Genomic DNA, 14,177 nt, shown 5'->3' on the forward strand with positions numbered 1-14,177 from the left:
GGGGCGGGGGGGCCGGCGCCCCCCCGCTCAGAACCCTTGCCCCCCCTCTTGCCCCCCCATATGAAATCAGAGATAAGTATATTCTTATAGGCCTTATATATAAATCGTTTAAGGCTGCATAAAATGCTGCCGTAAAATGGAAAACTTTTATTCATTATCAGTAGGCCCTATGTGGCCTATAACATGAAAAATGCGTGGAAACGCGCGCGCGATCATATTGGCTGTAAATGTTTGTTGTGGTTTTGCGGTTACAGAGAGTGCAGGATGTGACAAAGTTCTGTTAAATACGTGGTGGTCTGAACGCAGACCAATAGCTCCGTAAACACACAGTCAGATCATGGAGGTAGAAATTTCTACCTCCATGGTCAGATGCACTACAGAGAAATTTACTACAGCACAAAAATGGCCAGCGAAAAAGGTTGCTTAGACCATTTCTTCTCCTTTGAAGCAAGCGGTGCAATTGAGAAATATTTTTAAATATCCGTTTCTAACTAAAACGTGATTATTAAACACCCACAATTTCGATCCTGTATTTTTGGCTTACACTTGTTACAATAAGGCCGAGTAAAAAAAGAAACATGTTTAGTGTCTGGGTTTCTCAAAAATAAGGAAGGAGGAGGGGCTTTTTATTTTTTATTTCAAGATGGTCGCCATGAATGTCAAATATCAACTGGTTTTTTTCTGCTGCTGAAATACACAAAACATTAATGAAACAGTTTGGTCAAGGCATTCAGACAAGACATTCAGATTTTTTTTTATTTGCTGAGATCATTTAAAATAACCCTTTTTCAAAAAAAAAAAGAAAAAAAAAATGTTCATAAAAAAACTTAAGAAAAAAAAGAGGTGTCCTGTAAAAAGGAAGCGGGCGGGGACGCTAAACATTTCTATTTTTCTATTTTTACTTGGCCTAATATTATTATGTTTTGGGTAATTACACACCCACAAAGCCTAGTTGAGAATACCGTGTACAACTCTAAATTGGTACTTGTTGACCACAGTTGGTAATTTAATCCTTTTATACAGTCAAAAAGTTTTATCTTACACAAAATGACATGTTCTCTAAGATTTTGTTGTTTTCGCAATCTTTTGTTACATGCTGACTATAGACTGTTTTAGAACTGCATTGGTGTGTATCAACTATATATCAGTTAACATATTTAATAATAATCTTGCACTTCTTTGGCCCCCCCAAATTTAATCTTTGCCCCCACTTGCCCCACCAAATGAAAATGTCTAGTTACGCCACTGCACATCTCTATGGCGTTTGCCAACCAATAGGGTCTGTATGCATGCGTGGATGTATATTTAGCATATTTCATGGGAACTGCCATTACTCACAGGTTTCTCTAACATCTTTGTGTTTCTCAAACATCTTTGTATTTCTAAAAGAACAGTATTTCACATGTGAAGGTTTCATCAGATGATTAGAACTAGCAATCACTCTGTACTAAGCAATTCGTTAAATTCATACACTTGGAAGCGTTAAAGGGACATTGAAAAAATAACAGAAGTAACTGATGGAGAATAAAACAGAGTCACAATTATATAAGTTATCACACAAGCGTGAGTGGAATACAGAAAAATATAGCGCTTCTGCATCCGGCCGAGTTGGATATGGGACGCAGACGCGCTATATTTTCCGTATTTCCACGAGCGCCCGTGTGATAACGTATTTATCTTCAAGCAAACTTGGCGCGTGACATAGAACACACAAGACGCATGGTAGTGATATTAGCCGTGCAATATAGGTTTTTATCACCACTCCATTCTGCCAATCTGCCTGGAGGATTAGCGCGTACTTGAAGATAAAGAAATATATTTAAATTTTAACTTAGCACAAGTCATAATTATGACTTATATACATAAACCATGTCCTAGTTATGATTGATAATTGTGACTTTCTTTCTTTTCTCAATGCCCATTTAACACTTTCCTTAACCAGATTGGACAGAGCATACATTGACCTTCACTCTGACAACAAGCTTAGTTATTGACCAAGGAACACTGAAAATTTGTTGATGCTACTTTATGCATAGATCTTCATCTTTGGGAGGGGGCAGGGCCATTTTAATTTGCGAAGGGTATTTCAATGAAGAAATCTTGAAGTTTATCGGAAACATTTGATAGGGCACCACGACCAAGACTAGGGCAATGGCCTTTGTAAGACCATGTCTGTATTTTAACACAAAACTTAAAAAATTGCTAATTGTTTTAAGTTGTTCACCTATATTTTGTTGTAGATCAAATGATGTAATAAGCAAAATTGTGTATTTTTAAATCAAGAGAGTACTTTATTGTAGTATTTTATTTAATGCACTGTACTTATTATTCTGAGAAAAATTTGTTTTATTTAAATTATTCCTTCACATTAAAATAGCATTCCATTATAACCTCCCCAAGAGACAGATTTTTGTCATTGATTTTGTCGGTACTTTTTGGAAATAATTGTAACTTTCCTCAGAAGGATTATAAAAACAATCTGTAAATCCTAAGGTCTGTAAACCCCCCCAAGTGTACGGCTCTATTCCAAGGTAGGATTTATGTCAAGACTGGGAGGTCAAGAGCATAGGACTCAATCTCTGGTGTTCCTGAGTGTGGGTTCGAGTCCTGGGCCCAATTTCATGGAGCTGCCCAACGGTCGATTTTGTGCTTAAAGCCATAATACACTTTCGGTGCAGGAAAAAAAAAAAAGTTCACAGACTTACAAATAATTTACAGGGTTTACAGAAGGTAATGGTGACAGACTTCTCTTGAAATATTGTTCCATGAAACTGTTTACTTTTTGAGAAAACATTAAACAATATAAATTCTCGATAGCGAGAATTACGAATTTATTATAAACACATGTCATGACACGGCGAAACGCGCAAAAACAGGAGTGGGTTTTCCCGTTATTTTCTCCCGACTCCTATGACCGATTGAGCCTAAATTTCCACAGGTTTGTAATTTTATATATAAGTTGTGATACACGAAGTGTGGGACTTGGACAATACTGTTTACCGAAAGTGTATAATGGCTTTAAGCACAGCGCATTGTGCAACATCACTGCAACACTCAGTGTGGCAGTGCAGCTGTGTGTATTTTACATGTGTGTGTATGTGGTAAGTGCAGCGAAATAAACAAGTGTCTAAAATGTTTCAGAAATGTGGTAAAATGTATATTCTTGTTTACTCTGAAGTTAGTGTGTAACCTTTTAAGGGGCACTTTGAACCATTACAAATAATACATATCAGACAGAGAAGGTGATGATTTGTTTTTCATTTCCACTCCACATTTATTTCAACCGCCTTTTTGTCAGCACTGTCTTCTTTGTTGCTTAAAGGCAGTGGACACCAAATGTAATTACTCAAAATAATTGTTAGCATAAATCCTTTCTTGGTAACGAGTAATGGGGAGAGGTTGATAGTATAAAACATTGTGAGAAACGGCTCCCTCTGAAGTAATGTAGTTTTTGAGAAAGAAGTAATTTTTTCACGAATTTGATTTTGAGATCTCGGATTTAGAATTTGAGGTCTCAAAAACAACCATCTAACGATTACTGCTTTGCCTTCAGATGAGATGTAAAGCCATTGGTCCTGTGCGTTGTGCAATGAACATAAAATAACTGGGTAACTCTCAATGGTCTTTATGGGCTTTCTATCTGTTGTGCTTTGGTAGCTTTAATGACATTGGGGACCGAGTACTGGGGATCAATTTCAATACAAATAACAGTATTTTAGACTGCAGTATTTTGCAGGACAATCGTTCAGTTAAAAAGATTATGACAATTACAAATCACACATATATACACAACCACAGATGACTCGTCCACTAATATTCACTTTACATAATCATAGACATTTATTTGAATTTTAGTAGATTTATTAATATTTTCCAATGAAAAAGTCAAAACTTTTAGTTACATTTTCCTCTACAGATACCAACATTATACAGAATTGTGAAGTAATGAATGTGTAACCAGGGATAAAGATCAAACTAGTGGTGTATATGTTTAATTAAAACCAAACTAATTTGTTGACACCGTTTTAAGTGGTAAGACTTTCCTTAACTGCCTGGCAAACTGACACACAACTCAATCATGGAAAATGATGTAAAAGCAAGAAAGTCACAAAAAAAAATTAAACATAAAAAAGTTATGCATTCTACATCAGCTCAGTGTTCAATGAAAAAGAACTTGAATTATAAGCTAAGAAAGTCAACTGTTACTGATCAAGGAGTTTCTCCAAAATGATGGAAATGTTAACTGCACATTCTTAGAAGGTGCATTCCACATTGTGCAAGGGGTCTTTAGTCAACAGCCGACTTGTACATTCTCTTTAAAGGCAGTGGACACTATTGGTAATTGTCAAAGACCAGTCTTCTCACTTGGTGCATCTCGACATATGCATAAAATAACAAACCTGTGAAAATTTGAGCTCGATTGTTTGTCGGAGTTGCGAGATAACTATGAAAGAAAAAAACCACCCTTGTCACACGAAGTTGTGTGCTTTCAGATGGTTGATTTCGAGACCTCAAGTTCTAAACTTGAGGTCTCAAAATCAAACTCGTGGAAATTACCTCTTTCTCGAAAACTTTGTTACTTTACAGGGAGCCGTTTCTCACAATGTTTTATACCATCATCCTCTCCCCATTACTCGTTACCAAATGAGGTGTTATGCTAATAATTATTTTGAGTAATTACCAACAGTGTCTACTGCCTTTAATTTTTATTTGGTTTGTCTTTGTCAAATAAAAAATAATCAAATAATGGTACAAACACGACAGTTAATCTTCTTCAGATACTTGTGTCAGTGACACCGGATCCTAAAAGATCACACAAGCACTGGTACCCTGTGTTCATTCTTTTTACCCTGGCCTTTCGGAAACACTTTCATTAAATTAATCATTTTAAAATTACAAATCTGTTACTACAGCATAAACATTCCGTTGGCTACAAATTATGCAGAATATCATACAGAAATTCCATTGTGTGGAAGGTAAAGGCACATGTTCATTATACAAACAGATCACACAACAAGACAATATTAAAACACTTCAAAATTCATCAACTATAAAACAACCACAAAAACATCACTATTTTATGACAATAACTCATGCACGATCCCTAAAACCTAATATTACACAGCTTATTATAAAATGTTAATCTTTTTTTTTTAGAGTAAATATATTTTTGTATACATCTGAGTTATATGCATAAATTTAGGTAAACTCAAACAAAAAAACAAGTTTGTATTTTTACATAATAAGAAATGATCAATCCTCAAACAGATACTTTTACCCTACATTTATAAACAAATAGCAACCAAACAAACGAGGGAATTAATGTGTGGTGAAGAGGTTTTAACTAGTGGTTTCAACCCAACGATAATGTCATCATTGATCATCCGGGCACTTCTGAACCATCATCTATGGGAGATTTGCATGGGTGCAAGGTTGTGTGATTTTTTATTTCTGTCACATCACTTTTTGTCCAACCCCTCAACAAACAATCCAAGTAATGTGTGGTGAAGAGGTTTTCAACTAGTGGTTCAATCCCAATGAGGCCTGGTTCTTGATAATTTTACCGAGACGAAGTCGAGGTAAATTATCAAAAACCAGGCCTCGGCGGGTTTAAACCACTAGTTGAAAACCGATTCAACACACTTTGATTCCCATTCATAAATACCTTGTTCTGTCAAAAAACATCAACACTTTGGTCAAAAAGTTAAAGGCAAAAATTATAATTGTTTAACGATTTCTTTCAACACAACACCCCTCCAGCTATGAAATGATAAGGCCATTGGCCCGATCAGGTAAACAACTCCTTAGGGAGTGCTGTGCGCGTCGTGCGTATCGCGTGATGTGGCACAACTGTTTCAGTTGTTGCTCTCTACCAATAGGAATGAAGAACCTGTCCTATAAGCACAGGTGCAACCTTGCGAGTCTCGCCCATATTTTACACACTTTTTACTAGTCATTAACAAAGGTTTATACAACCCACGTGACGCGCTCTCCACCAATAGGAATAGCGAAACTCTCTGAGGTATTGATGAATAGTATAGAATCTAACAGTCCTCATTACACCAAATTCCAACAGTGGTCCTGTTGGGATATGATGGTTTAGGCGATGTGTGCTATCAATGAAGTGAGGGACTGTGATGGAATGGGTACTGTAGACTTGCAATTACCCTGGTGGACTGTGATGGGTTTGGTATGGTGAGAGTTGATATGTGCCACCTGTTGGACTTTGATGGAGTGGTTGATTGTATTAGGGTGATGGGGGTTTTCAGGGCAAGAAGGTGGAAAAAACAACTGATAAAGGCATGTGGTGTGCATGTGATGTATACATGTGGTGTATTGATGACCCCATTGTTTCTTACAATGGCAGGCCCAACCATTTCAGTGCGGGGTTGACTGGTTTCTGTTAATTAAATATCACATGATTTATTGTAATTTTAATAGCATTGTCATATAATAACATAATTTCCTATTTAAATGGTAAGTACGTATTATGTAATTTTATGTAATAATTACCATAACTAAGACACCTAGGGCTATATGGAACGAACTCCCCCCTAAACTCCGACAACTCACTACATATTCCAGCTTCAAAACCCATTTGAAAACTTATTTGTGTGCTTAACTATACTCTTTGCAATCTGGCTTCGGCATCTCTCCTGCGCCAGGAGTGTCTTTTAGACAGACATGGCGCATTATAAAATGCCACTATTATTATTATTATTATTATATAAGTGTCTGTTTCTTGAGGCTCATCCCCAGTCACACATTGACTAACCAAAAGCAAGTCACCATGACATGTAGAGAGGTTGAGAATCTTCAGTTCAGTCTGACAGTGGAAGAGCGAGACATGTTCGTCCAGTCATCTTCTTCGAGAATGACCCAGCAGGAGAAAAAAGGAGAGGAGACGGGAGAGAAGAGAGGAGGCAAGGGGAAACAAAAGGGGAAAGGCAAGGGGAAAGGCAAGGCCTGCCTTCCCACCTCCAAAGACCCGGCTAGGATGGATAGACTTCTCCAAGAAGAGAACAGCCGCCTGAGAGCAGCCATCAGGTCAAGCATGGAAGATGCGGGCATGAGGATGGGGAGGTCGTACAGAGCCCTGGTGGAGACATCGGAGAGCGAGGAGGAAGCCTTTCCTCGACCAGGCTGTGGCAGAGGCACGTGGCAGTTCACCCTTCACCCTGGCTGCCGAATGTGGTGGGGACAGCTTTGAGGCTGAAGACACCTTCGAGACAGGAGGGGATGAGGGAGAGGATTCGGTGGACGAGCCATGTACTTCCAAGAAGATGGAAAAGAAGAAGAAAAAGCCAAGGAAGAAAACACCGGCCCCTGCTGATTCCTACAGCTCGCAGACGGGAGGGGACAGCTTTGAGACAGGAGGTGATGAGGGAGAGTACTCGGTTGACGTGCCACCTGCTGATTCCCGCAGCTCGCAGACGGAAGGGGAAGAGGGAGAGGTCTCCATCGAGCCACAAACTTCTTCCAAGAAGAAACATAAGAAGAAGAGGAAGCAAACACCCGCCCCGGTTGACTCAGGCGACGACCCTGACCCCCCCCCCCCTCCGCCTACCAGAGGGACTAGGCGCCGGACGACCAGGGTTGGACCCGCCATCTGGAGAATATCCAAGTCCACAGTTTCAAGGGGAGAAAACCCAGAGGCCCAACTTTTGGGAAGAAGTCAACACCAGTGAAGTACTTCTTGAAGCTTTTTACGCTGCTTCTCATGACATCGATAGTCAAGTGGACTAACACCAAGTTGAAAGCCCGGAGACCACCCATCACTTCCCTACCAGAGATCAAGGCATGGTTTGGGATTCATATGCTAATGGGTCTTGTCCGCATCAACAACTATAAGGATTACTGGGCATCCCATCTAGGCCTTCGCAACACCCTCATCGCCAACACAATGAAACGGCACCGGTTTGACACCATCAGCGAACACTTGACCTGTGCTGATCCATCCAAGGACCCAGACCTGATACGAGACAAGGCCCATCGGTACTCAACAAAGAAGAAGCATCCCCTATACCCTCTGCAGTCCTTGTGGGATAAGGTTCGCCACGCCTGCCTCAAGCTTTACAACCCTGGCAGAGAAGTCACAATTGACGAGGCAATGATTAAGTACAGAGGGTTCAAAGCTAGCGTCCGGAAATTCTTTATGCCTCTCAAACCAATCCGGGCAGGCTTTAAGATTTACACCATTGCCGAGTCAGCCAGCGGGTACATCCTCAACTTCATGGTGCATCCCCATGGTGATAGACCTGCCAAGATGGCAGACGTAGCAATGGCCTGTGCAAAACATCAGCTGAACGTGTACCACCACATCTATACCGACAAGCTCTATACATCAGTCAGCCTTGCAAGGTCATTGCTTGCCAAGAGAACCTCTCACAGGGGCTGTAAAAGGAAACAGCAAAGGTCTGCCTTCAGATTTCTCGACAAAGCCGTCCAGCCTGAACCGTTTGAAGTTGAAGCGCCTACAAAAAGCTCCGAGGGGTACCTTCTACACCAGACAGAATGGCCAGTTGACAGCCGTGGCTTGGAAAGACAGCCGAGTGATGACCCTCCTCTCATCAGCGCACCAAGGCTGGAGGGATCCTGTGACCCACACCCTCAGGCGTAGGTGTCCAGACCCGTCTACTGGCCGCCGCAAGATGAAGACGGTTGCAGCTCCTCCTCAGGCGGTGGACTACACCAAGTGTATGGGAGGAGTAGATCGTAGTGACCAGCTCCGATCTTACCATACTTGCGCCCGGAAATCACAGTTCTGGTGGCGTAACATCCTGTACTTCTTGGTTGATGTTGCCAGAGTCAACGCATGGCTTTGCTACAAGCACCACCATCCAGCTGGAGCCCTCAGTGATGGCAGCGATAGCAGTGATAGTGACAAAATCAGGGATTTGGTTTATTTTCAGGGAACTTTCAGCAGAATCAATGAGAGCTGGCAGTTCTGTTGTAGCTGCTTCAATTGCTGAAGACTTACTACATACTGGCATGCAACTTCGTCTCGGTAAAATTATCAAGAACCAGGCCTCGTTGGGATTAAACCACTAGTTGAAAACCTCTTCACCACACATTGATTCCCTTATTTAATAATTTGCAGATTGGCTTTCAATTCATTAATTTTAAATGATCTTTGCAGATGTCATGTTTTTGTCAAGATGACTAGTGTTTCCAACCACCTTTAACCTTTTTTACTTGATCCATTGGGAAATTGTGGTCCTTTTTTAAAGAAGTTTTCAATGTGATTATATTCCAAATATGTTTTGTCTATTCTATCACAATTCATATTTTTCCTAAGTTACTACACATAGCAATCACCACAAATGTGAAATGAAAAACTTTGTAATAAGCCTTAATTAATATGAGCAATAAAATCTTAAAGATAAATACTTTTCTCTAACTATTCTAGCAACTAACAAAAGACCAAAATGTGTTACAAAATTTGCAGAATGATAGACATTGGATTGAAAAAAATTATTAAAACATTGTGAAAAAATACATGTAAATGTACATAAGCTATACTGATACGAACACAGATCTTGGAAGGGTTTGTTTGAAATATACTCAGCTGCCATAGGAGTGGAGGTGACATTCAAGATCTAAGGTTCTAAAAAATTGGTTTTCATGTTATTTACAGATTTAAGAGCAGGCCCCGATTTGAGAGGGCGCTGTTCATGACGTCAATTGCGGCGCAATAATTGCAGCAAAATGCAGGGGAAAAAAAAACTGTTTTTGAAACGTACAAACTCACGAATTGGACTTACATGTACTTACACGTGTGTTTACTCTACGCATTCGAGACGAATTTGAGGGGGGTCGATGTTCAATCAAGGCAAAGTCTGCCTCGATTGACGTCACAAAAAGGGTAGGCGGAGTCACCCCTAAACAACTTTATCTATTTTTTTAACATATAAATCATGACAAAAAATTACTAAAAAATTGTTTTATTGTTCATAATTATGTTTGAAAAACCAATGTTTTACAGCCAATCCAGGAGGTTGGGTACCAAGCTCTGTTATTCATGCCGTATAAAAAAATTATATTTCCAGGTGACTTTAAAGGGGCACGTTGCCTTGGATCCGACAAGATGGTCTATGAAAAGCATTTGTAATTTCAAGCTGGATTTGTGGGACCGAAAAAAAGCTTTCATTTGAAACAACAGAGTGTTCAACTAGTCAAAGCAATATGTACCAAAGTGGACTGCTAATGTAGGCGGGTTTTTTGAAGGCGGGTTTTTTTTTCTTGAAAATTACAAAATGTGTAAAAAACGTCTGACAGTTTGTTTTGTTGTTGTTGTTGATTTTTTTTTTAGGGGTGAGGTTGGCGGAGGGGATTTTATTTCAGAGGCTCCATTATGGTTTGTGATCGATCAAAGAAAAATCTTGATTGTGTTTGCACGGTTTAAGATCACATCAATGTAATATCCAAAAGGAACTCTGCCACATGAAAACAGCTGAAGTCTGTTTTTTATCTTAACAAAATCTATATTTTTTTTTTCTCACCACTAAAATATAAAACGCCATAGTAGGTGGATGGATGACAGGAATTACTGGAGATGCATCTATCGTGACTCTGGTGTCTCTGGTCTCCTAGCGACTACCTCCAAACAATGACAGGATGATCAAGAAGAGATACACAACGTCAATGTACAGGTTGAGGGCGCCAAAGATGTACTCTTCAGGACTTAACTCAAAGCGACGTCCACCGATGAGCAGTTGGGTATCGTAGGCCAAAAACTAAACAGGTAAGAATTATTAATACATGATCAAATCAGTGTTTTGGGTTTCAGTTTAGAAAGGACTTTGACTGGTCCTTGGGAGTTTCAACTGGTGTTTTACTAGTGGACCACTGTTAAGGGATAGCGATGCTATACCTTGCATACGACAACTTCAATGTATCGCCTCGCAGTTATCTCCAATTAATGTTTTTTTTTCTTCAGAGGCATCGCTCTAGGAAAGTAGAACACCCACGGTCCAACACTGCCGGGGTCAAGTGCTTTGCCAAAAAGGAGTGCAGTTTATAATTTGTGTTTATATCTTTTGTGTAGAAGACAGAAAGGGTTTTGTCTGTTGTCATTCTTACATGGAGTGAGTATTCACATTATGACGGGTATAAAACCATACTTACCAAAGTAAACAGTAGAGCTGCCAGCCAAGCATACACTGTGTACAGAATCTGATGGAACCAAACAGTCAATAACATATCTCAATACAAAGGAGGTGTCTCAATTATCTTTAAGTGTCTTAAGACAAGCATCTCTTAGTTATCAATACAGGGGTCGATTTGACTTAGGAAAGTCGATTTCACTTAGAGTTAGGACGAGTCCTAACTTAGGACTAGTCGTAGGAGATATTAAAAACGTAAGGCTGTTACTAAGTAAGGACGAGTAACTCGTCCTAAGTCAAGATAAGACTAGTCTTATTTCTTTGCGAAAGCCACTCCAGCCGTCAATTTCACCAAATTATTCTTAACTTAGGATTAGATTAATCCTAGGACTTAGGACGAGTTAAGTTCCGTATCCAAAAACGTAGGACGCACTGAACCCATTCTAAGTTAGGACGGTCTCGTCATAACTCGAGATAGGATTGATCCTAGTGTTTTGTGAAATCGGCTGCAGGACACCTACATTAGAAGAACTTGGAAAAAATAAAATATGAAATGTGAAAAGTATTCCACCAATCAAATGACAAGGGTCTATAAGTGCAGTATATAACTTATATTTGGAGGGCACATTGTTTAATACAATCACGTAATGCATTTGTTGAGATCCTGAACTGCCTTCCAGACTACTATGTCCCTTTTAAAAACCACGACTTCGGCTTTGGATTCGGCTCTATCATCTCATTTGAAGCCCTGAGCGCGTACGCAAAACAAGCGCATTTTGTCAAAACAACTGTGGGGCCAAGCTAGCCTGAGCCGAAACTTGAGCCGAAGCCGTTGTTTTGAAAAGGGCCTATGACTCTGTGTACCATTGATTATTGCTACTTACCTGGCTGTAGGTGAATATAGCAATGAAACCAAAGAGAAACAATGACCAGGAGAAGATGAAGAGGAATCCACCACATGAAGTGAAGTCATACTTGGTCTGGATTGAGAACAGTGTTACACCAACAGTCACACCCTGAATGAGAAAAACAACAACATATATATAAATGTATTGATCTATCGATTGAAAAGTCTCAGCCGAGCACACTACAATAATACATTCATAAATACCTCAGACAGTTTTGCTACTCCTATTGGTGGAGAGCGCGTCAGGTTGGGGTGTTGAAACGGATGATAATGAACAGTTGGGGCTGTTTATAACCTGTTGTTTTTGGATACGTTTGTGTGGGTAAGCCCACAACCTCATTCCCAGGAATGATCGATCCTGCCGTGCCATTTTGGCCCATGAATATGAGGATGCATACTACTACTACTTTGTGCACGAATGCATATCAAAAAACTGTCTCAGTCATAAAAATGCATATAGAGCTCAAGGACGTCGGAAAACGGATAAGTTTCTTACTTTACTATGCCACTTAACCAAAAAGGTATTTATGAATTTCGACTCTGGCCTTTATCGCACGGCCACGACCCTGCTGGTTTAAAACGGCAATTCAAGAACTTGTCCGTACCCTTTTATTCCCTTATTAATAATAGTAATAATAGCACATTTCACAATAACCGTCTCAATGCGCTTTACATTAGAGCCCTGGTCATTGGGCCAACAACATCCCTTTAATGTTTCTCAGCTCCTTGGGTATATACTCCCTGGTCAACCAAAGCGCTTCAACAGTTTATTTCACAACAATATTAACCTATACCCTCGCATGTACCCATTTATACCCCTGGGTGGAGAGAAGAATTTTTATTCATAAATACCTCAGACAGTTTCGCTATTCCTATTGGTGGAGAGCGCGTTACGTGGGTGTGTATAAACCTTTGTTTATGACCGGTAAAAAGTGTTAATTCATGGGCGTGACACGCGACCTTGCACCTGTTGATTTAAGACAGTTTCTTCATTCCTATTGGTCGAGAGCAACGGCTGAAACAGTTGTGCCACATCACGCAATACGTGCGACGCGCACAGCATCTTATAAGGAGTTGTTTACCCGAGGGCGGCAGAGGGCTTTACCATTTCATAGCTGGAGGGGTGTTGTGTTGAAAGAAATCATTTAACAACTGCAATTTTGCATTTATTTTACTTTTTGACCAAAAAGTGATGATGTTTTTGACCGAAAAGGTATTTATGAATGGGAATCAAAGTGTGTTGAATGGGTTTTCAACTAGTGGTTTACACCCGCCCAACCCTGGTTCTTTATAATTTACCTCGACTTCGTCTCGGTAAAATGATCAAGAACCAGGCCTCGCTGGGATTAAACCACTAGTTGAAAACCTCTTCACCACACATTGATTCCCTTAGTAAAGCATCTTGCTCAAGGTAACAAGTGTCAAGACCAGGACCCGAACCAACACTCTGATGACTTTACCACCAGAACTTGAATTTGATGCTCGTAACCACTCGGTCATGACAACTGGTACCCCACAATGTGGCATGTAATGACTGAATGGTTTAGTGTATCAGACTTAAGTTCTGGTGGCTGACACAAGATGACGACACTTGTGTCCTTGAGCAAGACACTTAATAACTATAATTGCTTCTCTTCACCCAGGGGTAAGTTTGGGGCAGAGATGGTTCTTGTGATTGATTTAGCTTGGTGCACTACATGTACATACTTGACAGCACAGGCTGTATGTTCCCTAGGGAGCTGAGATGATTTATTACATAATTGGTCCAGTGATCAGGGTAATAAAGTAAGAGTGCCATGAGCATCACTGAATGATAGATTTGAGCTCTTCATACATATAAGATCAAGAAGCCTTCTGTTGTTTCATCTTTTATGATCACAACTAGTTGTAACTCAGTTTTAGAAAAAAAAGTACTTATTCATGTCTTGCAAGCTTGAAATTATTTGAATGTCTTCAAAAATGTATTTCACAACTTTAGTTATAAAAAGTAAAATAAAATGTACATGTAGCACCTTAAACTAGAAAAATAAAAAATATCTTCATGAGCTATCATAGCAACTACATGTCCTTCATCAGATGCAACGAAGAAAAACATTTTCAGGGGTATATACAGTCCAGGGGTCGATTTCACAAAGAGCTAACTTAGGACTAGTCCTTGGAGATAT

At 39.8% G+C, this 14,177-nt stretch overlaps 1 protein-coding gene and 1 pseudogene across 5 annotated transcripts in view; one reads left to right on the forward strand and one right to left on the reverse strand.

Annotated features, from left to right (window-relative positions):
* The first annotated feature begins 3,223 nt into the window (after nucleotides 1–3,223).
* Nucleotides 3,224–8,974, forward strand: LOC139937814 (piggyBac transposable element-derived protein 3-like; annotated as a pseudogene).
* Nucleotides 8,975–10,589: 1,615 nt separating this feature from the next.
* LOC139937815 (protein lifeguard 2-like) overlaps nucleotides 10,590–14,177 on the reverse strand; it is a 31,183-nt gene continuing 27,595 nt past the window's right edge. For all 5 annotated transcript variants that reach the window (XM_071933138.1, XM_071933137.1, XM_071933139.1 and 2 more), the window contains 3 exons: nucleotides 11,990–12,121; nucleotides 11,128–11,175; nucleotides 10,590–10,736 (listed from right to left, as the gene is read on the reverse strand). In XM_071933138.1, the coding sequence (XP_071789239.1) occupies nucleotides 10,590–10,736; nucleotides 11,128–11,175; nucleotides 11,990–12,121 (327 nt within the window). The remainder of the gene's footprint in view (nucleotides 10,737–11,127; nucleotides 11,176–11,989; nucleotides 12,122–14,177) is intronic.

This window comes from Asterias amurensis, chromosome 5 (genome assembly GCF_032118995.1).
Source record: "Asterias amurensis chromosome 5, ASM3211899v1".
In the NCBI taxonomy this organism is placed as follows: domain Eukaryota; kingdom Metazoa; phylum Echinodermata; class Asteroidea; order Forcipulatida; family Asteriidae; genus Asterias; species Asterias amurensis.